The sequence below is a fragment of the Impatiens glandulifera genome, chromosome 3, assembly GCF_907164915.1.
Source record: "Impatiens glandulifera chromosome 3, dImpGla2.1, whole genome shotgun sequence".
NCBI lineage: Eukaryota > Viridiplantae > Streptophyta > Magnoliopsida > Ericales > Balsaminaceae > Impatiens > Impatiens glandulifera.
This window is the reverse complement of record NC_061864.1, coordinates 50,370,716-50,394,888: the sequence shown is the minus strand read 5'-3', so window position 1 is coordinate 50,394,888 and position 24,173 is coordinate 50,370,716. Positions and strand designations below refer to the sequence as shown.

The 24,173-nt window shown below is 31.3% G+C and overlaps 1 protein-coding gene across 1 annotated transcript; it reads left to right on the top strand.

Annotated features, from left to right (window-relative positions):
• Positions 1–20,301: 20,301 nt before the first annotated feature.
• Positions 20,302–23,946, top strand: LOC124930343. Its single transcript, XM_047470695.1, has 5 exons — positions 20,302–22,149; positions 22,658–22,968; positions 23,051–23,126; positions 23,211–23,551; positions 23,781–23,946. The coding sequence occupies exons 1-5, from the start codon at positions 20,302–20,304 to the stop codon at positions 23,944–23,946; spliced, it is 2,742 nt and encodes a 913-aa protein (XP_047326651.1).
• Positions 23,947–24,173: the final 227 nt, after the last annotated feature.

Genomic DNA, 24,173 nt, shown 5'->3' with positions numbered 1-24,173 from the left:
TACCTATTTAAACCAAAATAATTTCAAACAAAAATCATTAACAAATTAAAAATATCAAATTTCATTTACAATCAACCAAAATCCAATTTATCCAAAAATACATCATCCAATAAACTGAAAACCCAATTCATCCAATAAACCAAAACCCAATTCATCCGAAAATACAATTATCCAGTATATCATAATCGCCGCTAGTTGGTCAAAGTTTAAAAGATAAAACAAGTTTAAATAATATATCATATACTAGACTGATCCGGAGGTGGAGGTGGAGGATATCTCGTCATAAAGCCGCTAGCTGGTTCTAAAATTCTTCCCTTTATCTTCCATTTGTCTTTGTGTTTCAAGTTCTTGCTCTTGTAATCGAGACTCCAGATCTTCTATTTTTCTCGAAGACTCATCTTGTAATCTCGCACACTCATCTTGTTCATTGCGCAATTGCTCGAGTTCTTGATCTCTCCGTTGCGAATGATTTCCACCCCGAAAATCTCCTCGAAAGTGGGTGGGCCTCATCCCGGATTCCATTCCATGACCCTCTCATGCCCTTGATGTCCAAAAATGCTTTCGGTCAACTCATATTCGGACATATTGGGATTTCTCTCAAACGTCTGACGCATCGCATCCTACAAAATGAAATAAAAGTTGATTAGTTAATTATAAACATCAATAAATAAGTAAAATATGAAATATACTTACAATTTTCTCTTGTACATGGGGATCAACCACACGAGTAGAGTCATCACCTCTTCTTTTTCTATTGTGTGTCTCGTAGAAAATGTCAATGTGTGATGGCGTCCTACCCATAGTCCTCTTCTATGAAGATTAAATAATAATGTTAATTATCAAAAATAGTTAACATATTATTGACTCTTAAATAAATATATTTACCATTTTCGTTGCCACTTGATAGAATGACACACTCCCCCGCATGATGTCAATTGAACATTCTTCCGGTTTTTAGAATTTCTCACTTCTTACCTATTTTTGAAACATAAATTCATATTTAATTATATTGTAAACAAAAATGTATAAAGTTTAGAATTTAAAGATTCACCCAGAAATTGTCTCGTAGAAAATGGCGATCCAAAATGTAATTTCTATCATCTTCTGTATAATCACTCAGGATGTGTGCTCTGATAGCTGTTACATCTCTATTATGAATCTTAACATGATATCGGTTGATATCATAGTAGAACTTATCCCATAACACTTTCTGTTTCTGATAATGCTCAATAGGTTTCGGTACTTCCTCAAAACGATTCTGCAAAGACACAGGATAATTAGAGAATGAAAGTTGATAAAATAAGATATAAAAAACTTACCTTTACCGACTTCCATAGATTCACTTTGTCGGTGGAGCTGATATCACATTGGGATCCCAAACCGCGGTCCCAATATGTCTAGACCATATTGTGCTATTGTCGCAACACACCTTTCCATTTGGTAAGAATTCTAATGTTATTTTCTAACCCGGGTTCAACTTCGAGAGGGTAGTGTTCATATTTTTTCCCCGACCTTTTATCTTTGATGTAGATCCTACAAAAGTATTAGAATACATTAATAATTTATTTTTTATGTATTCAAAGAATTATAACATACATGTAGGCTGCCAAAAATGTCAGATATACATGGTCAGGTGTGTCATCAAGGAGATCGGTTCTTCTTTAGAGATCATCGAGCTGCCCAGACATGTCTCCTTTATAAGTTGGTTGTTTCTTCTTAGGTGCCATCTTTCCTGTTCAAAAAAGATGTTACAATTTTCAAACAGATCCAACATCAAACAAATTCATTTTAATGTCAATTACAAAGCTATATATTATACTCATAAAACATAAAACTATTAAAAACATATAATATTAAATAACATGAAACCTTAATTAGATGTTCGAATAACGTGGGTTTATTATGGTCACTATTTTCCAACCCGGTCTTGATGTCATATCTGGAACGTAAAATACTTGTTTCACTTGACTTGCTAAGATAAACGGTTCATGATTCTAATTTTTCAAAGTACGGTTCACATTAACACTTATAAAACCATGTTTGTCTATTTTTATTCTCCGATCTCCAAAATGGACATCAAACCATTTGCATTTAAAAAGAATCACTCCTCTTCCACTAAAGACTTCAATAATATCCTTCAGAACTCCGTAGTAAGACAATATTTCAGTATCATTGTTACCCAATACATCAACACCACTGTTTTGAGTGATTAGGCCTTCATCGTTCCTCTCAATATTGAATTTGTACCCATTAATTCAACACGACATGAATCTCTTCGCATAACTACTAGGACAACATCCTAATATTCCTAAATTTAGAAATATTTTCTCTAAGTTGAGAAACCTAAAAAGAGATGAGTAAAATTAGCATATTTACTGTAATGCAATAAAATTAAATAATAATTGTAACTCACTCTTCTTTTGAAATAGGCTACGTAGCGTCTATCACGCTCATCAATTAGTATGAAATGATTATCATAGTCTCTCTTGAACTCACTACATACAATTTGAATGAAAAAATTGAGTGAGTCCATGCATGTAATTGACAGATAAATTTACAAGTAAATAATTGAACAATTAATTGTAAATAGATTATGTCTCCGGACAGTTCTTTAATATGTATGAATAAGCCCTTTTTCGATCACCCGGTTCGTACGTGTAACTAATTCCCTTTGACAACTCTTCTAAACATATAAATATAGATAGGGTTGAATTTCGCGCCGAAGTACGCGAGGGATCTTGATCTTCCAAATATCTCGCACATAAGTTAATACTTTCATTCACTAGATAACTCTCATTGATTGAACCCTCGAGAAATTTTTTATTTCTAAGATAATTCTTCAATGTACCCATGTACAACTTAATGGGTTACATCCATCGATATTATACGGGTCCTCCAAGAAAAGCTTCGAACACTAGATGTACGAGAAAATGAACCATTATGTCGAAAAAAGATGGAGGGAATATTTTTTCAAGCTTGCATAGAATTATAACAATATCAAATTAAAGTTAGTCCAAAACACGTTTATTCAACGACTTATAACATAATAACCGGAAAAACTTCGATAGATTCACAACTACATCGTAGACATCTTCCGGAATTAAGCCACGTATTGCTAGAGGAAGAAGATATGTTATGAATATCATGACTCTTTAAACCCCGAATCTTATTTTCATCCAAGTCAACACATCCCGCAATGTTAGAACAGAATCCTTCCGATATCTTTAATTTTTAAAAATTCATAGAATTTTTTCTTTAAACTAAGAGAAAGTGTGTATGGGGGCAGCGGGACACTAGAGAACTCCATCGACTTCAACGAGATGTAATGAGTGTCTTATGCCCATGAATTGTAAATCTTTTCAAGCGTTCAGTCCATCTTTCACCTTCTCTTTCACATCCATCATTGTTCCGACAATGCTATCGTAAATATTTTTCTCAATATGCATGACATCTAGATTATGTCTCAACAATAGAGTTTTCCAATATGGTAGAGTAAAGAATATAGATAATTTGTTCCAATTATCTCCTCGCACATCATGATAGATTTTTGTTCTTTTTGTACTTAAAACAACGTCTTTAAAATTCCGAGCTTGCATATAAGCTTCTATACCAGTACCTGACAATAGTGGAGGGGGCATTCGATATTCTATATTACCGTCAAATGTTTCATGTTCTTTCCGGAATCTGTGATTAGGGCAAGAAAACGTTTGTGATACATATAACACTCTTTCTGCCAATTTGTCAATCTCATTTAAATAGTACCATTAATACAACAAGGACAAACAAATTTTCCCTTAGAACTCTAACCAGATAGATTTACATATGCAGGGAAGTCGTTAATAATCCATAACAATGCAGCATACATGTTAAAATACTCTGAAGTAGATGCATCAAAAGTTCGAGCACCTGTATGCCATAAGACCTACAATTCCTCAATCAACGATTGTAGAAAAATATCAATCGCATCAACAGGACTCTTAGGTCCATGAATTAACATGGATAACATAAAATTACATGAGTTCATCCATATCGTCGATGGTACATTGTAAGGTATTATAACAACCGGCCAAATGTTGTATGATTGTTTACATTAATAAATGGTTGAAACTCATCACTAGCCAAACAAAGTCTTACGATTCGGGGATCTGAAGAGAAATTACTGTAGCGTTCATCAAACGACTTCCAGGTCATAGAATCTGCGGGATGCCTCAAGACTTCATCGTCTACTCGACTATCTTTGTGCAATCTCATTAGTGAAACCATTTTTGAAGACATGTATAACCTTTGCAGCCTTGGTGTCAATTGAAAATAACGTAGCACCTTAGCTGAAATGTGTTTCCCATTCTATTTTGTCCAAACTGCACCACTTGACTTATCAAACTTCCATCTCAAGGTGCCACACACCTTGCAACATTACAAATCATTATCCTACTTACGGTAAAGCATATAATTATTATTACAGAAGTCAATCTTTTCATATGTAAGACTGATATCTGTAATAAATTTTTTACACTCATAATAAAAATTAGGTAAATAAGAATTTACTAGTAAAATCTCATCTTTGAGAAAATTTAGCAATAGGTCGAATGATGTATTTGTCCATTAACATTCTTAATATGAAACAACTTCAATAATGTGGAAGCCTTTGAAATTCGATAACCCTCATACAAAGGTTGTTTTGAATCATCTAACAATTTATAGAATGCTTTATCATCGTCAACAAGATCTTCAAAAGTAGAGTGTTGAATGTTAGGATACAAATCATTGAGAATATCTTCCATATATTAGTCATCAACATCATCAATTGTATTCTCTTCTTCTATAATATTATCATTAACATCATTGTCGTTATTTGATTCGTCATCATCATTACTAACATCATCAACTACATTCTCTTCTTCTATAATATTCTCGTTAACATTATCGTCGTTATTTGATTCGTCATCATCATCATTACCAACAACATCAACGTCATCATCAACAATATCATTTGTGGACCTTCTTTTACCGTGAAAACACAAAAAATCGTAGTTCATTCTTATACCGTGTATAATAAGATGTGTCTTCACAACAATAACACTCTCTTAATGTCGATTTGCACATTTAACGCAAAGACACATAATCTTTTCCCTTCCAGTAGTGCATTGAGTAAATTTTATGAATTGATCAACGCCTTTCATATATTGTGGATGATCTCGACGTAAGAGCATCCAACTTTTGTCCGAAATTTCCATTTTCCACTATAATCTAGATTTATATCACATTTTAGAAACTTATTTATCGAAATTTTCAAATAAATCTATGTATATATGACTTAGATTTAGAAATTAATAATAATCTAATTAAATGGTAACCTGAATAGTCATGAGTTTCAACAAAGTGATACTATAATATTCCAGCTTATTATGCAAACAATTTGGCTTCATTGACCTACACACCCAATTATTCTCATAAAGATTTGCAAAGTAATATAACACAAAAGAAATCAGACTATAAAATGACCAAGAATATGTATTATGTCTCATTCCAATACTAAGCAATGTTATAACACTAGTATAGGGTCAAGGAAGCATGTGGAAGTATAGCTCAGTTGATTTATTTATTAATCGAAGCAAACCATGGCATAGTGGTCTGAAAAGTGGATGCCTACTGGTTCAATTCCTGTTAATCTCACTTTTTATCCCCTTTTTTATGTCGCACACTTTATATTTATCATTGAGAAAACCTTAACATCCCTATTTCTTGTTCATTCAGAAAACCTTAACATCCCAAGAACCAAACATTTAAGAAATACGTTTTTCAATTTTACCTTTTCAATTATTCCTTATTTCTTGTTCATTCGTAAACCTTAACATCAAAATAAAATACATCTTAGCACATACAATCCAAACATCATCATTCTAAGGAAAACCTGCACCAAATCCAACATGTTGTAACACAAGTTCAAATGAAAACCTGCACCAAACTGAGTTCTAAGGAACATTTCAAAATAAGTTTTTCCATTATCAGTCTATATTGTCAATCTAGAACAAACCAATATCACATCATAACAAGTTCAAAATATAGTCACACCATAAGGTTAAAACCATGAAAGTTCTAAATAAAAATTAACACCAAATAGTGAAAAATATAAGCTTGAACATCATAACATAAACTATTTAATGAATCAAAACAAAAAACTGATTCTCTAAATAAACCAATTCGACTACTTTATAAATATGCAGATCATTCTCAACACACAAGAATTCTCAACACATAGTTAGAATAAAATAACCTAACACAAAGACAAATCTTACATTAGACAATCTAAATTGTAAGTCCCTAACACTAAATGAAACTACAATATTCCAACTTATTATGCAAACAATTTGGCTTCATTGACCTACAAAACCAATTATTCTCATAAAGATTTAGAAAAAGTAATATAACACAAAAGAAATCAGACTGTAAAATGACCAAGAATAAGTATTATGTCCCATTTCAATACTAAGTAGCGTCATAACACTAGTATAGGGTCAAGGAAACATGTGGAAGTATAGCTCATTGAGTTTATTTATTAATCAAAGCAACCCATGGTATAGTGGTATGAAAAGTGGATGCCCGCTGATTCAAATCCAAACATCATAGCACATACAATCCAAACATCAAAATAAAATACATCTTAGCACATACAATCCAAACATCATCATCAGTCTAAGGAAAACTTGCACCAAACCCAACATATTGTAACACAAGTTCAAAGGAAAACCTACACCAAACTGAGTTCTAAGGAACATTTCAAAATAGGTTTTTTCATTATCAGTCTATATTGTCTATCTAGAATAACCCAGCATCACATCATAACAAGTTCAAAACCAACTAGATCTTCTGAAATTCATAATTAGTTGTGTAGACTAATTACTGAGTAGTGTGTTACCACTATAAATAGATTAAGACTAACAAAACAATAAAAATTCAGAAATTAGTCTATAAATCGACGTTCTATGTATAATAGCGACTTAATACTCACTCCTCTATAGATCAATGATACGTGAGAGTTGAAATGGTACATTCAAGCTGGACGACGACTGGACCTCAGAATTCAGTCTATAAATCGACGTTTTATGTATAATAGTGCCCAAATACTCACTCTTCTATAGTTCAATGGTACGCGAGAGTCGAAATGGTACCTTTAATTTGGACGACAATTGGACCTCTAGACGAAGATGTGCCGATGTATAAAATCGATGTTGTTGTTCTTGTGCAATGGATCAGAATCAGAAGAGTATCGGACGGTTATAATAATCGGGCCGGTGGTGAAAGGAAAAAGAGAGAATGAAGAAAGAAAGAGGGATTGCATTGAGGGTCAAAATTTAAAACTATCTGCGAGAGCTAAAATCAATCACTCTCGGTGAATATTTAAATTGAATTTCCCCTAGAGCATTAACTAATAACTCTCGGTAATAAAGCTTATAATTCCGAGAGAAATTGAATGCCCTCGCCTATTATTTCATTATAAACAAAAGCTATTAAACGCGCTCAGTAATTTAAATATTTCCGAGAACCTAACTATGCTCTTAGTGTGTTTTCTCGGAAATTGCATTATTTCTACTAGTGAAATCCCCTGTATTAGTGTGCACTAATTTTTGCACTAATCTATTTAGAAAATTATACTGCATTAGCATTTGCACTAATAAATATGATGTGTATTGCGAGAACTAGTGCAAATCGAATGACATATATTGTAATTATTTTTTAACTCTAAGGTTAAAATCCCTTGTATTAATGTGCACTAGTTTATGTACTAACCCGTTTAGAAAATTATATTGCATTAGCGTTTGCATTAACAAATATGATGTGTATTGCGAGAACTAGTGTAGATTGAATGACATATTATAATTATTTTTGAACTCTTGAGTATAAATCCCTTGTATTAGTGTGCACTAATTTTTACACTAACCGATATAGAAAATTATACTTCATTAGCGTTTGCACAAACCCATATGATGTTTATTGCAAGAACTAGTGTAGATCGAATGTCAAATATATTATAAATCTTAACTAGTAACAATTTTAACGTTAACTAATTATTAATTATTTCTCACCAACCCCATATACCCATGTACTTCTTTATTAAACTTATTCAATTCTTCTTTTTCATCTCCTTTATTCCATCACCATCTTTTCCCTATATTTTTCTTACATTCTTCTTCATTTTATATTATTCATCTATCATTTTCTTTTCCAAACTCCATCTTTCATCACCACTTTTGAGAGGATCTTCATATATTGGTCACCAAAATAAAAACATCAATACATTAGTTTTGCATTTCAAGTTAATCACCATTTCAGGATAATTATGTCTATATTTATACTTTATATTTATAAATTCTATCATTTACTTTATCTATTCTTATCTTTCATTATATTTGGATATATATATATATACATTAATTTACTTATGTTTATATAACATGACAATTTATAAATTGCTGAAGACCTTGAAATTTCTAGATGGATATGCGTCAAACTTGTCACAGTGTGTTGACACAACCGAATCAAGGTTTATTGGATTCAAAAGTCACGATTGTCATATTTTATAGAAAATGGTGTTTCCTGTTGTGTTTAGGCGATTATTACCTAAATTTGTAAGGGGAACACTTACGAATTTAAGTAATTTCATGAATGACGTAAGTGGTATAACTTTGAGCTCAGACCAAGTGGATAACTTGCACTCTCAAATTCCGGTAAATTTATGCAATTTAGAGAAGATTTTTACAACCTCCTTTTTTGATCTAATGAAGTATCTTTTGATACATTTACCATATGAATCAAAAATAGGAGGTCCTGTATAATACAGATGGATGTATCCTTTCGAAAGGTATATACCAATTTCATACTATATTTTTCCCATAATATTTATAAAGTTGTAATATATGTTCTAAATTTATATTTAGGTTTCTAATGAGTGTGAAGAAAAAGGTGAAAAAGAATGTCATAATAGAAGCGTCCATATGCAATGCATATATTCTAGAAAAAATATCCAAGTTTGCTTCATATTATTTTGAATCAAAGGTGAGTTGCAAACAAAGACAACCACAAAGGATCAATGAAGGGTCAATAAGCATAACAGAATCACCGTTTTCGATTTTTAATTACCTTGGACGTGGAATTGGTGGTTCATCAAAGAGATTTATGCCTAGCCAAAAAACTTTAGCGGTTCACAATTATATACTATTGAATTGTCCGAAGGTGGATCCATATTATGGTAACGAATGATTCAATTTGAATTATAAATTTTATTGCTTAAAATTTATATCATGATTATAGGGCCTTTTGTGACATGAATATCGTATTAGATCCGAATGAAATAGATTTTCAATTCTTGTCATGGTTCTGATCAAATGTGATGAACTTATGATTTCACTTTGATTCACAATTGATATTATATGGTTCAAAACATGATTAATTTTGTATTCATTAAATTTGTTTTCCAGGTTGTAAAAGACAATCGACGTATTTCGGAAAATGATCTACCTTATTTCATCTCATTTGGTCTTAAAACGTCTATAACCACATATTCAACTTACTTCATCAACGGTTATGTCAGAAGGGCAGGTGATTACGGTTCTAATAGATCAACGATGTATAGTGGTATTTGTGTTCATGGCAATAATGTCGATTACTATGGACTTTTGGATCAGATTATTGACTTACAATACACTGGTTCATGTTTACGTGTTGTTCTAATCCGATGCATATGGTTTGATCCAACAAGAAGTACTAGAGTTAATCCAACATATATATTGATTGACATTAATATGAAACATAGATACACTAAATAAGATCCATTTGTTCTTACACAACAAGCCATACAAGTTTATTATTCGTACTATCCAACCCCAATGAATGGTCCTAATTGTGAATGGTTGGCCGTTTGTAAAACAAAAGTAAGGGGAAGGATTGAGGAAATATGGAAAAATGAGGTGGATGTGGAGTATCAATAGGATTATTTGACCATTGAATTGTATATTCTCTTCGATATAACGTTGTACAATGTCAATAATTTGAGTGTCCCAAATATTTTGAATGTTGAGTTAGATGGATTGGATGAAATTGAATTACATGGGACTGGTTCGGAGGAAACTAAAGATGTACTAAATTATTTAGATTACACTACAAACAGAGATGTTGAACTTATAGGGGAAGAACTATCTAGAGATGACATGTTTTAGATTGCTAGTAAAATGGTTTATATTATGGCATATTATGGTTTATTATACGACATATTTTAGTTTCTTTTAGTCCTTAATATGTTTATTTTACTATATATATTGGTTTATATTATTGTTTATTTGTGTACATGTTATGGTATATTTTAGTAAATATTATGGTGAATTTGAGTGTATATTATGGTTCCTCGAACTTCCTCGACTGTCAGCCATGACTTTTAGGCATTTCAATAGAATCTCCATTGAAATAGCTGTTAATTTACTATATTTCTACAGCTTCTTTGTCTAGGATGAAGAATATGTCAATTAATGTATGTGTTAGCTAACTAGGGTTTCTTTCCCTTCGAACTTTTGAGCTTTCAGGATTTCAAATTATTAATAAGACTAAATGTATTGCCTGAATGATTCACCCAACCTCATGATAGCTATTATCAATGCCGATTCTATGTAGGTATCCCCTTATAGTTTCCATATATGTATATTATGTTCCTCTCTATTTACTTACTAAGGTCTATGTGTGCTTAGTTTTATCAAGGTCTTGATGTTCTAACCAACAAGGTCTTCCTTCAAGATCAGAAAGGTTTGTGTTTTCTATTCCTTTTTATATGTTATCCCAATTTGCAATGCTATTAAAAGAGCTTGAATCATGATGTATTTTGGTCTATTTTACAAATATTTAAAATGATGTAAGTGTGCCTCATCATTTATTGGGGACTATTAACCCTAAATATGAATTCACTTCAAAGAATTTTAGAGATTCGTCTAGTGTTGTAACTCTCCCTAGATTCCAAATACCTTTGTTAGGGTTTGAAATGGTTTTCTCGTCTAAAGGGCTTAGGCCATTCTTCTATCACATACGTTTCTTATAATTCTTAACTAAACCTATCTGGTTAGCTACATTGGTATCTTATTAGCTGATATATAAAAATCTCCAAGACTTCATCCATCTACACACATTTTACCGTGAAGATGAGATACTGTCAAATTTAGTCATCCCGCTCAATCTTTAAAGACAAGGGTTTTTTAGGGGAAAGTAATGTCGCATACTATAATGGGCCTAATCTAAGCCTGATAGTATTATGGAATCAACTATCGTGAGACCTCAACACCAGTTACACAAGTCAACACTATCCATATATTGTAGTCTATTACTAGATGCTAACTTAGATTGTAATGCCTATGATTCAGTTAGATATGCATAAACCATTTCTAATCATGATCGTATCACACGCGTGGAAATTTCCCTAAATCTCATTAGTGAAAAGATTAAATGAAGATAACATGTTCAACCATGTGTTCTCAAAAGACGAAGCATCTAACATATTGACAAAGACATTGTTCAGGCTCAACATAGTCGAGCTGATCCCAATTGTCTTTGTCTCAACCTTCCAATAAAGATGTTAAAAGTATAGCCTAACATTCCTGAATGTAGTAGTTGTAGTAGTTTGTGCCACAACAATGATTGGTGTTCGATTATGGGCCAATATGTCATCAATAAGCTAAAAATGCATAAGGTTTTATATCAATGTAAACCATTTTCTTAGTAATATTCAGATCTTGACTATACAATGGTGTGATTTGAGTATTTTCATCTAATTTATTATCTTCCTACTTGTGTATTCATTAATGGTGATAATTTAAAAAGTATAGGTAGATCATGATGATCCTGAAAACCCCAAATATAGTTGTGATGTCTATAGAGATGGAGATTACTTATGGTGAATCAATGGAACAAGATATTGCATGGAATCAATTAATTAGTGAAAACTGGAATCGGGACACAGTTTGTGAAGAAACTACAAAATTTTCCAAACATCCCAACCTGTCCTACCTAATTATACCCAAACCAAAAAAATATATGGTTGTTGAATATAGGGTCTTGATAAAGTATAAACCGATAAGGCATGGGTATAGGCTCTTGAGTATAAAACAAACATACTCGATCCACAATCATCCCTAAATTGTACTATATTAATGTTGGAATGGACAAATATTTTTAGAAGATTTAAACCAATTTGAAACTATTAAAATATGTAATATTTTCCATTTATGTTGTATCTAATAATATACATTAACATTTAACCTGAAAGAGTTTTTCTATCTTTTTATTATTGTTATCTATTGTTACATTTATTCAATAAAAAAACTTTATCTTAAACACTAATTATCTACTACTATTTTCTAGCACTAATAGACTTAATTTTGTTTTTATCTTTGTAACAAACAATTGGATGATATATTTGAAATTGTTATTTTGTGGGTGTCTTTTTATTTGATTTCATTTAGTTAATTGTTTTTGAAGTTAGTTCACAAACACGTGGAATATGTAAAACATTGACAAACGAAGGGCTGTATATTGAGACTTGATAGTGCATAAATTTTTCTCCCATAATTTTTTTTCCTAATAGAAAAACAAATATTTAAATCATAATTACTTCTTAACAAAGAGATGATTTCATGTTTACTCTTTAACGAAGAGGTGAATGTAATCCAACAAAAGTTTTGACTTAACTGTTTTCTGTATTTTACAGTCAGAAACAGAACAAGGACCTCACAAAGTTAGCTTCTATGTTGAGAATGCTAAAGCCAAGGGAATCATGGAGATTCTATTGAAATTTCTGGAAGAACGTGGGGTAATCACTTTTTATCATATAATGATTATCTTTTAATGAATGTCATCTTCATTATCTTGTTTTTCTATAATTTAGAATTTGTTATAATGCTTATCCTTTAATGACTGTCATCTATGTTATAATTCTTATCCTAAAATGACTGTCATTATGTCATCTTAAATATCTTGTTTTTCTAAAATTTAAAATTGGTTAGGGAACATTCTTTTCAGTTGTGCACATCATGATGGCTAAATTTCGTAGGATGGAATATATATGATATAATTATTCTTCAAGTTTATATATATGACATAATTATTATATGTAATATCATGTTGAATATAGTTGAATTTAGAAAAATTTGATTTAATAAGGTAGAGATGCATGTAAAGTTGATATCATCCAAAATTTGCTTATTTATGATTATCAAAATGTTGTTGAAGAATGCACCATGATGGGTAGGTTAGGGATACAAATGATGTAAGAAAAAATGCAATAAATAATGTGTTTCGATAAATTGAATAGAGTGTTGATAATAATTATAGATTATTTTTCTAAATGTGCACAGATGGTGCTGAAATGCAGATCTACCATGCAATTGATGATCTTTTGGACTACGTCAATGGATGGTTGTAGTAATTTTCATTATTTTATGGACAATGTTTGGAAAATTGTATTTGAAAAGTTTGAATTGAATTAAAATTTTGTTGGATAATTCTTTTGCATATTATATATATATATATATATATATATATATATATATATATATATATATATATATATATATATATATATATATATATATATATATCACTACAAAAAAAAGTCTAAATAGCAACTAATTTTTTCAACCAAAATAATAATATTGCTAAAATTTTGTAAATGCAACTAATAAACCAAATAAAAGTAAAAATTGAAAATATTTCAATAAATTTATCAATGAATAGTTTATGGATTATAATTTTTAAAATTTTAATAAAATTGTTGCTAAAAAAGTGAGTAATATTTAAAAATAACTTCTACAACGTATATGTTATCACAATTTATAGGAATTAAATATGGCAATAAACATAGCAACAAAATTTTTAAAAATCAATGCAATTAAAATCGCACTAGTGAAAAAAGGACTTTTACCGACAGAATTTATCGAGGGTTTTATAAAACTCTCGGTAATGGTCCCGAGAGGAATAAATCTTTCGTTATTAAAAATAAATTTCGAGAGGTGTATAAAACCTTCGGTGATATGAGTTTTCACCGAAAGTTTTTCACAAAACCCTCGGGTTTGACTGTTCCCAAAAAACTAAAAATAATTCTAAGTGTTGGATAAGGGTAATTGCGAAGGTTTTTCAAAAAACCCTCGGTTTTAACTTTTCCCAAAAAAACTTAAAATAATTCTAAGTGTTGGGAAATGGGTAATTGCGAAGGTTTTTCAAAAAACCCTCGGTTTTGACTCTTCTCAAAAAATCTGAAAATTATTCTAAGTGTTGGGAATGGGGTAATTGCGAAGGTTTTTCAAAAAACTCTCGGTTTTGACTCTTCCCAAAAAAACTAAAAATAATTCTAAGTTTTGGGAAGGGGTAATTGCGAAGGTTTTTCAAAAAACCCTCGGTTTTGACTCTTCTCAAAAAATCTGAAAATTATTCTAAGTGTTGGGAATGGGGTAATTGCGAAGGTTTTTCAAAAAATTCTCGGTTTTGACTCTTCTCAAGAAATCTAAAAATTATTCTAAGTGTTGGGAAGGGGTAATTGCGAAGGTTTTTTCAAAAAACCCTCGGTTTTGACTCTTCTCAAAAAATCTGAAAATTATTCTAAGTGTTGGGAAGGGGTAATTGCGAAGGTTTTCAAAAAACCCTCGGTTTTGACTCTTCTCAAAAAATCTGAAAATTATTCTAATGGTTGGGAAGGGGGTAATTGCGAAGGTTTTTCAAAAAACCCTCGGTTTTGACTCTTCTCAAAAAATCTGAAAATTATTCTAAGTGTTGGGAAGGGGTAATTGCGAAGGTTTTTCAAAAAACCCTCGGTTTTGACTCTTTCCAAAAAAACTTAAAATAATTCTAAGTGTTGGGAAATGGGTAATTGCGAAAGATTTCTATGTATTTTTCGGTTTTGACATCTCAAAACCGAAAGATATTTAGAATACTTTCGGTATTTCACTTCTCCATTTGTTAATTTAATTGGTGTTTCACTTTCTAATTAGCTTGTTTAAACTCCTAACTAAGCTAATAAAGTGTGTGTTATTTTTGAAGAGTAGAGATTGTGATTAATTATATAAATGTATATAATTGTGTATGATTATATAAACAAGTGTATGTTTTGTGTTTGATTATATTAAGAATGTGTGTAAATTTTGATTATTAGATGTGCGGGGATTGTGTAAGGATATGAAATGTGTTAAATTAATGTTGTTAAAGCTAATTAGAAAGTTAAACACTAATTAAATTAAAAAAATGAAGAAGTCAAATGCCGAAAGATATTCAAATATCTTTCGGTTTTGAATGGTAATACCGAGAGTTATAGGTATACCTCTCAGTATTTGACTTCTTCATTTTTTGATTTCTTCATTTATTTTAATTTACTTGGTGTTTAATTAGCTTGTCTAAACTCTTAACTAAGATAATAAAGTGTGTGTTATTTTTGAAGTGTATGGATTGTGATTAATTTTATAAATGTATATGATTGTGTTTGATTATATAAAGGAATGTATATGTTTGTGTTTGATGATCATAAGAATATGTGTAGAGTTTGATTATAAAAAGGATGTGTTTAATGCTAATTAGGTTGTGTTTTAAATAGATGAATGTGTGTTGTTGATGTTTTAAGTTAAAAAATCTAAGGTCAAAACCGAGAGATATACACAATTCTCTCGGTTTTTCTTTTATTAAAATTTGTGTGAGATCCATCAAAACCGAGAGATTTACTCATATCTCTCGGAAAAAATAACCAAAACCGAGAGTTATATATAAAACTCTCGGAAATATTAAAAATCAAAACCGAGAGTTATACCTAAAACTCTCGGAAATATGAAAGGGTCAAAACCGAGAGTTATACCTAAAACTCTCGGAAATATGAAAGGGTCAAAACCGAGAGTTATACCTAAAACTCTCGGAAATATGAAAGGGTCAAAACCGAGAGTTATACCTAAAACTCTCGGTAAAACCCCTTTTAATTAAAAAAACATCTTTCCCTTTCCAGATCACTATCGCTCGCTTCTTCCCTCTCCCCTTCTCCCGATCGACAGTCGCGCTCACCCGAAAGACGATCCACGCCGATAACGACCAACGCCGCCCACGCCCAACGCCGCCCACGTCCACGTCGCCGATTGATCCTTCCGCCGCTTGTAGCTCTCCGTCGATCTATCTACCGCTGTGTCTCTAGCTCGTCGTCGATCTTCCTGCCGCCGTGCTTCTTCTCTTCAACTTCTAGGTTAGTTTATATTATATGGTTAGATTTAGGTTTGATTTAGGTTACAGTTTATTGGGTTTAAGTTTGATTTATGTTAGATTTAGGTTTGAATGATATTAGTTTTATGTTTTATTTAAGTTAGATTTTGTTAGATTTAAGTTTGATTGATGTTAGTTTTATGTTTGATTTATGTTTGATTTGGTTAGGTTTATGATTTATGTTAGATTTAGGTTTGAATGATGTTAGTTTTATGTTTGATTTATGTTTGATTTTGTTAGATTTAGGTTTGATTTAAGTTTGTGAATGAATTGATTAATATTGATGTTAGTTTTAGGTTTGATTATTATTGATGTTAGATTTATGTTTGATTTAAGTTTGTGAATGAATTGATTATTATTGATGTTAGTTTTAGGTTTGATTATTATTGATGTTAGATTTATGTTTGATTTAAGTTTGTGAATGAATTGATTATTATTGATGTTAGTTTTAGGTTTGATTATTATTGATGTTAGATTTAGTTTGATTTAAGTTTGTGAATGAATTGATTATTATTGATGTTACTAATTTCATAAATCATTTATTTCAGAAGGCGGGTGAAATAAGACGAACCCCCTCTATCGTTGAAGTTTTCAAGGGGACCTGTACCACAAAAGCTACAAAAGAAAACCTCAACCCGATCCCAGACAAACGAGCGCAAAAGAAGATGGTAAGTTAATTGAATTTAATAAAATTATATATAACTTATTTATATAAATGAAAATTAATTTCAAATGTGTAAGCAGAGATGGAGGAAGTAAGAAGCAATGAACCAGATATCTTTGACTTCGACTTGACGAAGAAAGTGTACGGACGCCAAATGCATGGGACAGTGATCGGTATGGGATCTGACGTCCGACCCACACAAGAGGATCGTCGGAGTGGAAACAATTCTCAACGATCCACTGATCGGTTGTTGGAGGAGAATGAATAGCTAAAGGAGGATGTGAGACACATGGCGTTGACAATGGAGGAAATTCAAATGAGGAATATAGAAAGAGCGGAAATGATTTGTGAAATGGAAAAGAGTGATAGAGAAAGATCGCAAAGGAAGAGTCAAATGGAAGCGGAGAGGATGCAAATGACGCAAAGAATGGAGAAATATGAACAACAAATTGAATTCTTAATGACAAACCCTCCCCCAGCTAGTTAGTACATTATAATTTTTGAACAATTGTAAATGTTTTGGTTCGACTAATGACAAGTTGTTTGGATGATTGGGTTTGGTTTAGAATTTTGGAATTATAATGATCTTTTGGTTTATGAATATTATTGTATATGTATTGGTTTGGTTGAACAGGTTTTGGTTACGCACAAAACGATCACCCTATTTGAGACATTTATAGAGACAATACCGAGAGTTATTTAAAAAACTCTCGGATTTTTCCTCGCAAGAAAAACCGAGAGTTATTTGAAAAACTCTCGGTTCTTCCTTAAAAGAAAAACCGAGAGTTATTTGAAAAACTCTCGGTTTTTCCTTACAAGAAAGCCCGAGAGTTATTTGAAAAACTCTCGGTTTTTCTTGCAAGGGAAAAACCGAGAGTTTTTCAAATAACTCTCGGTATTTCTTGTGAGGGAAATCCGAGAGTTTTTCAAATAACTCTCGGATTTTCTTTTAACGAAAAATCGAGAGTTATTCAAATAACTCTCGGTTTTTCTTGCGAAGAAAAATTCGAGAGTTTTTCAAATAACTCTCGGGTTTTCTTGTAAGGAAAAACCAAGAGTTTTTAAATAACTTTCGTTTTTTTCTTTGGTATCTAAACCGAGAGATTTATGAAATTTCTCGGTAAACACCTAATTAGATTTACCGAAAATGGCAATACCGACGAATGCCGAGAGTTACCCAAACTCTCGGTATTATATCTATACCGACAGATATAGGGCCATTACCGAGAGTTTATACTCTCGGTAATGACCATTTTTTCACCGGTGTCGCTTACAATTATCAATTTCTAAAATTTTAAATTTAATATTAATCTAATAATTTTCGAGTTTAATTGCAACTCTATACAAAAATAAATTGCTAAATATGTTAAAAATCTATGAATAATATTTAAAATATAAATTTCAGTTTTATTTTTAATTTTTACTATTTTCAAGTTGCAAATATTATTGATGGAAGAATTTCAGCTTATTTTTAAGATGCTAGGCAACTTATTTTGCTTGGTATCTTTTGTAGACGTCTATAAGTAATAATTTTAGCAATTTTCATGATATTTCAAATGCAACTATGGTTGCATATGAATTATTAATTAAAGTTTTTTTTATTATGCAACTAAATTTGTATTTTGTTTTACAAATAATATATAGTAATAGAAATAGCAATTTTAAACTAGATAAATTAAGAAAATTATGTAGTGGGTCCAATTCTTTTCTTGGTAAACAATAAAATAATTCTGAAATTAGTTCCAACAACATTAAATTGAGTTTTACATCTTGCCCAACCACCAACAACCAAGTGTACTTTGTTATTAATAACAAAATTACTTCGTCTTCTTTACTTATACACTGTTTATCTTGCACATTTTCTTTTACCCTAACCTCTTTTACTGAAACCGTTTGCACTACATCTCTTCAAACAACATTTCCTTTAATTTACACAGAGCAGATGAGCAGAGCATGTGATCAGATGAGTAGAGAAAATACTACAACAAAAATGACTTTCGGCGACGCTTAAAAAGGCTTCTGCCAACCTTTAAAAGCGTCGCTAAAAACATTACCGACACTTATTCTTGCGTCGCCAGAAGCAGGGTGGGCGCAAGTTTTTACCACGCTTATTTAAGCGTCGGTACAAGCGTTGCCGAAAGGCGAAAGTTTTAACAACGCTTATTTAAGCGTTGGCAAAATTAAAAAACGTCGCTAAAAGTCTATTCAATTTTTAAACTATTTTTTTTAAATTTGTTTTTTTTCTATTTTCATTTTAGATGTTATTTTTTTTTATCTCTACTATTATCACATTTTCCCTTCATCTCTCAAGTACCTGATGAACATAACCCTAAACTCTTAGGGTGAACCCATAGTCCAGCACATTATAACCTTAAAAACACTTGAGAAACTAATGAACTCTCTCATATTTTATATACCAAAAACTTCTTCTTTTTCTCCAATGTGGGATAAATGTCATATTAACACTTAAGAAACTAATGAACTCTCTCATATTTTACTTTTAATTTAATTAAATTTTTATAATAATTAAATAAAAGACATATATTAATAATACTATAAAAAGTTTAAAAATTATGTTATATAAAAAATATTAATTAAATTTTAATGTTAACAAAATTTTAAGTCAAATTTAATTTAAAAAAAATCAAAAAATTAAAATAAAATATTTACAAAGTTTAAAAATAAAACATAAAAATTATTAAATTTAGAATATTTAAATTATAAGGTTTTAACAAAGTTACAAAGTTGGTATATAAAAAAATAAAGGTGGTGGTATAGATATAAAGGTTGGCAAAAGTTTTTTTCTTTTAATTTTTACTCACGCTTAATATGGGTTGACATATAAGGGTCGTTGAAAGTATGTTTTGTTGTAGTGAAATACTAAGGTAAGTAGATCTATTCTTAACCTGGTTTCATATATATATATATAGTTTGATATTTATATATGATTCTATCCACATACAAATTAAATCTATTTATATATCAGATCATTAATATCAATATTTATTTATATATTGACAAGCACTCCATATTAAAAAAAACAGAACCTGTTGTATTCAAAAACAGAACAAATCAGAGTATATTTGTTATCATTAATATGAAACTAATTTAAAATAAATTCTGATTTGAGGGCAATATTGAAGATAATTTATTTGAAAATATTTGTGTTTTTCCAAATGGATTTAAAATAGAAACTGTCACAAAATAAACTAAGATCAGAGTATCCCATTAGAAGATTTATAAATCCACATGTACATGTAATCAGTTAAAACTACTTAATAAACTGATCCAAATTAATAAATTGATTCATATATATACATACATGATCTATGTATATAAAATTTGTTATTAATTATATATTTTCAATTACAGAAACAATGAGGTCGGATCGTATTTGGATGTATAACTATAAACCATCATCAAATCAACGAGAATTCGTGGATCAATTTTTAAATGACTTACTAGAGTTTATGTCATTTGCTACGAGTCAATTTGCTTACATGGATGGTGACAAGATTCAGTGTCCTTGTACTAAATGTCGTATTAAGAAATTTATTCCACCTAATTTGTGTCAAACACACTTGATTAAGTTTGGATTCATAGATAATTACTATACATGGATTGCTCACGGGGAACCAATTCAAAATTCAAAAGTGTTCCAATATCCAAGGAAACGACCATCACGTGTCATGAATGAATGGAATGATCAACAATTTGGAGGTTCAAATGCATATGAGTCGATGATATTTGATATTGTATCCAGTTATCATGCCAATACAGAAAATAAAGGTTCAACTTCCAATTCAAATGACATACATATTTTGTCTGAAAGATTTTGGAAAGCATTGAATGCCGCACATCAACCAATTTGGCCAGGTCATCCCACTGAGAGAAAATTATCAGCAACTGTTAAACTTCTTAATATCAAATCTGATAATAATTGGTCTGAGAGGGCTGTGAATGAAAATCTAGATTTTATTAAATCTTTGTTGCCACAAGAAAATGTTTTATCAGATAGCTTTTATGGCATGAAGAAGTTGGTTGAAGACTTGGGCTTACCCGTAGTAAAAATTGATGTTTGTAGAGATGGGTGCATGCTATTTTGGAAGACCGATAGTGATGACGAATTATGCAAGTTTTGTGAACTTCCAATGTATAAGGGAAACGGTTATAAACGTAAGCCATATAAACAACTTTTTTATCTTCCATTGACTCCAAGATTGCAAAGGTTGTATGCATCAAACATGACAGCCGCTCACATGACATGGCATGCTCATCATTGTACTGAAGACGGGATAATGTGTCATCCTTCAGATGGAGAGGCGTGGAAGACGTTCGACCACCACTATCCAGATTTTGCAAGAGAGGGACGTAATGTTCGATTGGGTCTTTGTTCTGATGGATTTGCTCCGTTTGGTCAATTTGGGAAACCTTACTCGTGTTGGCCTGTCATTTTAACACACTACAGTCTTCCACTAGGTATGTGCATGAAAACACCTTATATGTTTATTTCACTCATTGTCCCGGGGCCTAAGTGTCCACAAAAAAATATAGATATCTACCTTCAACCACTAGTGGCAGATTTGAAAATTTTGTGGAGTCAAGGTGTGTCTACCTATGATGTATCTCGAGGTGACACGTTTAATATGGGAGCAATTGTGTTATGGACTATTAGTGACTTCCCGGCTTATGGTATGTTATCTGGATGGAGTACTCACAGAATAGATGGATGTCCAATTTGTATGAAAAAATCTAAATCATTTCGTTTGAAATATGGTCGAAAGCCATGCTATTTTGATTCTCATCGACAATTTTTGCCCCAAGATCATCCCTACAGACTAGATACACAACATTTTGTTAAAAACAAGGCTGAAATGATGCATCCACCGCATAGGCTAAATGGTAGCGAGATTTGGGATGAAATTTCACAATTTGAGTTTGTTAGTGAGAATCCTCATGGATATCCACCTGGTTTTGGGGATTCTCATAAATGGACAAAGAAGAGTATTTTCTGGGAGTTGCCATATTGGGAAAAAATCCTTATTCGACATAACCTCGATTTTATGCATGTGGAGAAGAATGTATTTGAAAACCTAATAAATACTATTATGAATGTCAAGGGCAAGACAAAGGATAACCTTAATGCTCGAAAAGATATGTTCCTTATTTGTAATCGTCCGGAGCTTCATATTGATCCATCCAGTTCTTTTAAACGGACTAATAAGGCTAGTTACACCTTGACGAGGAATGAAAATCGAATTATTTGTGAATGGTTGAAGGATTTGAAATTTCCAAATGGTTATGCATCCAACTTATCGAGATGCATTGATAGGAACGAATGTAAGTTAGTTGGGTTGAAAAGTCATGACTGTCATGTTTTTTTAGAAAGACTAGTGTCAATCGCATTTAAGAAATTGCTTCCTAAATTTGTTTGGGGAATATTGACTGATCTTAGTAATTTTATGCATGACTTAAGTTCTACGACGTTGAATATCTCTAAAATGCAGAACTTGGAATTTGAAATTCCAATCATTCTTTGTAACTTAGCAAAGATATTTCACCCCTCATTTTTTGATTAAATGGAGCACCTTTTGATACATCTACCATATGAAGCGAAAGTAGGAGGCCATGTACAATACAGATGGATACAAATTATTTGTATAATAATTTATTATCTTCAGTTTAATGTGTAATTTTAATGATAATGCATATATAATACATATTTTTATGTAGGTTTCTCAATCTATTAAGAGGAAGGTCAAAAACAAAGCTCGAGTAGAGGCATCAATTTGTAATGCATATATTTTACAAGAAATTTCAATGTTTGCATCTTATTATTTTGAATCTAATGTTCAATGCAAACGACGAATACCACAGAGGAATACAGAAGGGTCACTCAACAATAAAGAACCTCCAATCTCCATATTCAATTATCTTGGACGTAGTAGTGGGGCTTCAACTAAAAGATTTTTGGACAGTCAAGAAGCGTTGGTAGCTCACACATACGTCTTATTGAACTGTCCAGAGGTGGATCCATATTACAAGTAAGTATAAAAAAACGTGAACACTAATTCTCTTATGCCTAGTTCTTTAATAATTCCAAATTTTATCTCTATGTATGTATAGATTGTTTTGTGATTTGAACCAAGGATTCTCAATAGCTGAAATAGATCGTCAATTCGCTTTTTGGTTCCGATCTAAGGTGTGTGATTGTGATTATTTTCTATTTCAATTTAATTAATATTTATATTCACATATTATAATTTGTATATTTCAGATTGTGCAGGAATATAGTCCAGGCTGTAATGAACCAAATAAATTATTGTATTATTTGTCTTTTGGGCCCAAGACCCCTGCATCTTCCTTTTCAATATACTTCGTGAATGGATTTGTGTGGCGACCTAAAGATTATGGATCAAATAAATCAACAATGAACAGTGGTGTTTGTGTACGTGCCCGTGATGTAGATTACTATGGATTGGTTGATGAAATAATACAACTCGAATATCCTGGGCCATGTCTATGTGTTGTATTATTTAAGTGCTTGTGGTTTGATCCTACACGAGGTACACGAGTTGACGAAACTTATAGAATTGTTGAAGTAAACATGAAAATGGTGTATGCAAGGTATGACCCATTCATTCTTGTAAAACAAGGGATACAAGTCTATTATGCTACAAATCCAACTAGAACAAATCAGACCGGTAATTGGATACATGCTTGTAAAACAAAAGCTAGGGGAAAGATTGAGGAAAGATGGATAGATGAAAATTTAGTGTATCAACAAGAGGAGTCGATCACTTATATCTACAACTATCCCCTTATATAATGTCAATGATTTGAGTGATCCTAATAGTATGATTTATGAGTTTGAAGATGAATATGATGAAAATAAATATAATGAGAGTCAATTTGAAGAAATTGAATCAGATGGAAGTGAAGTTGGAGACAGTGAATCTGATCCAAATATTGAAGATGTTGGAAATCAATATGAATCTGGACAAGATGATGATATATTTTGACCATATATATATAAGTAGTTATGTTGTAATGAATCATCTTATATCATTAAATATATGTTATGCATCTATTGAAAAATCTTTTATTTTGTCTTTTTTAGCTTGCTAAGAAAATTTGATGTATGTCAAGAAGATATTGTTGGGATTTCTTATACATTTATTTTGAGTATTTGATCAGGTCATTCAGGTTATGGAAGCAAAATAGAGGAAGAGTTCATGTCTGATTTTCC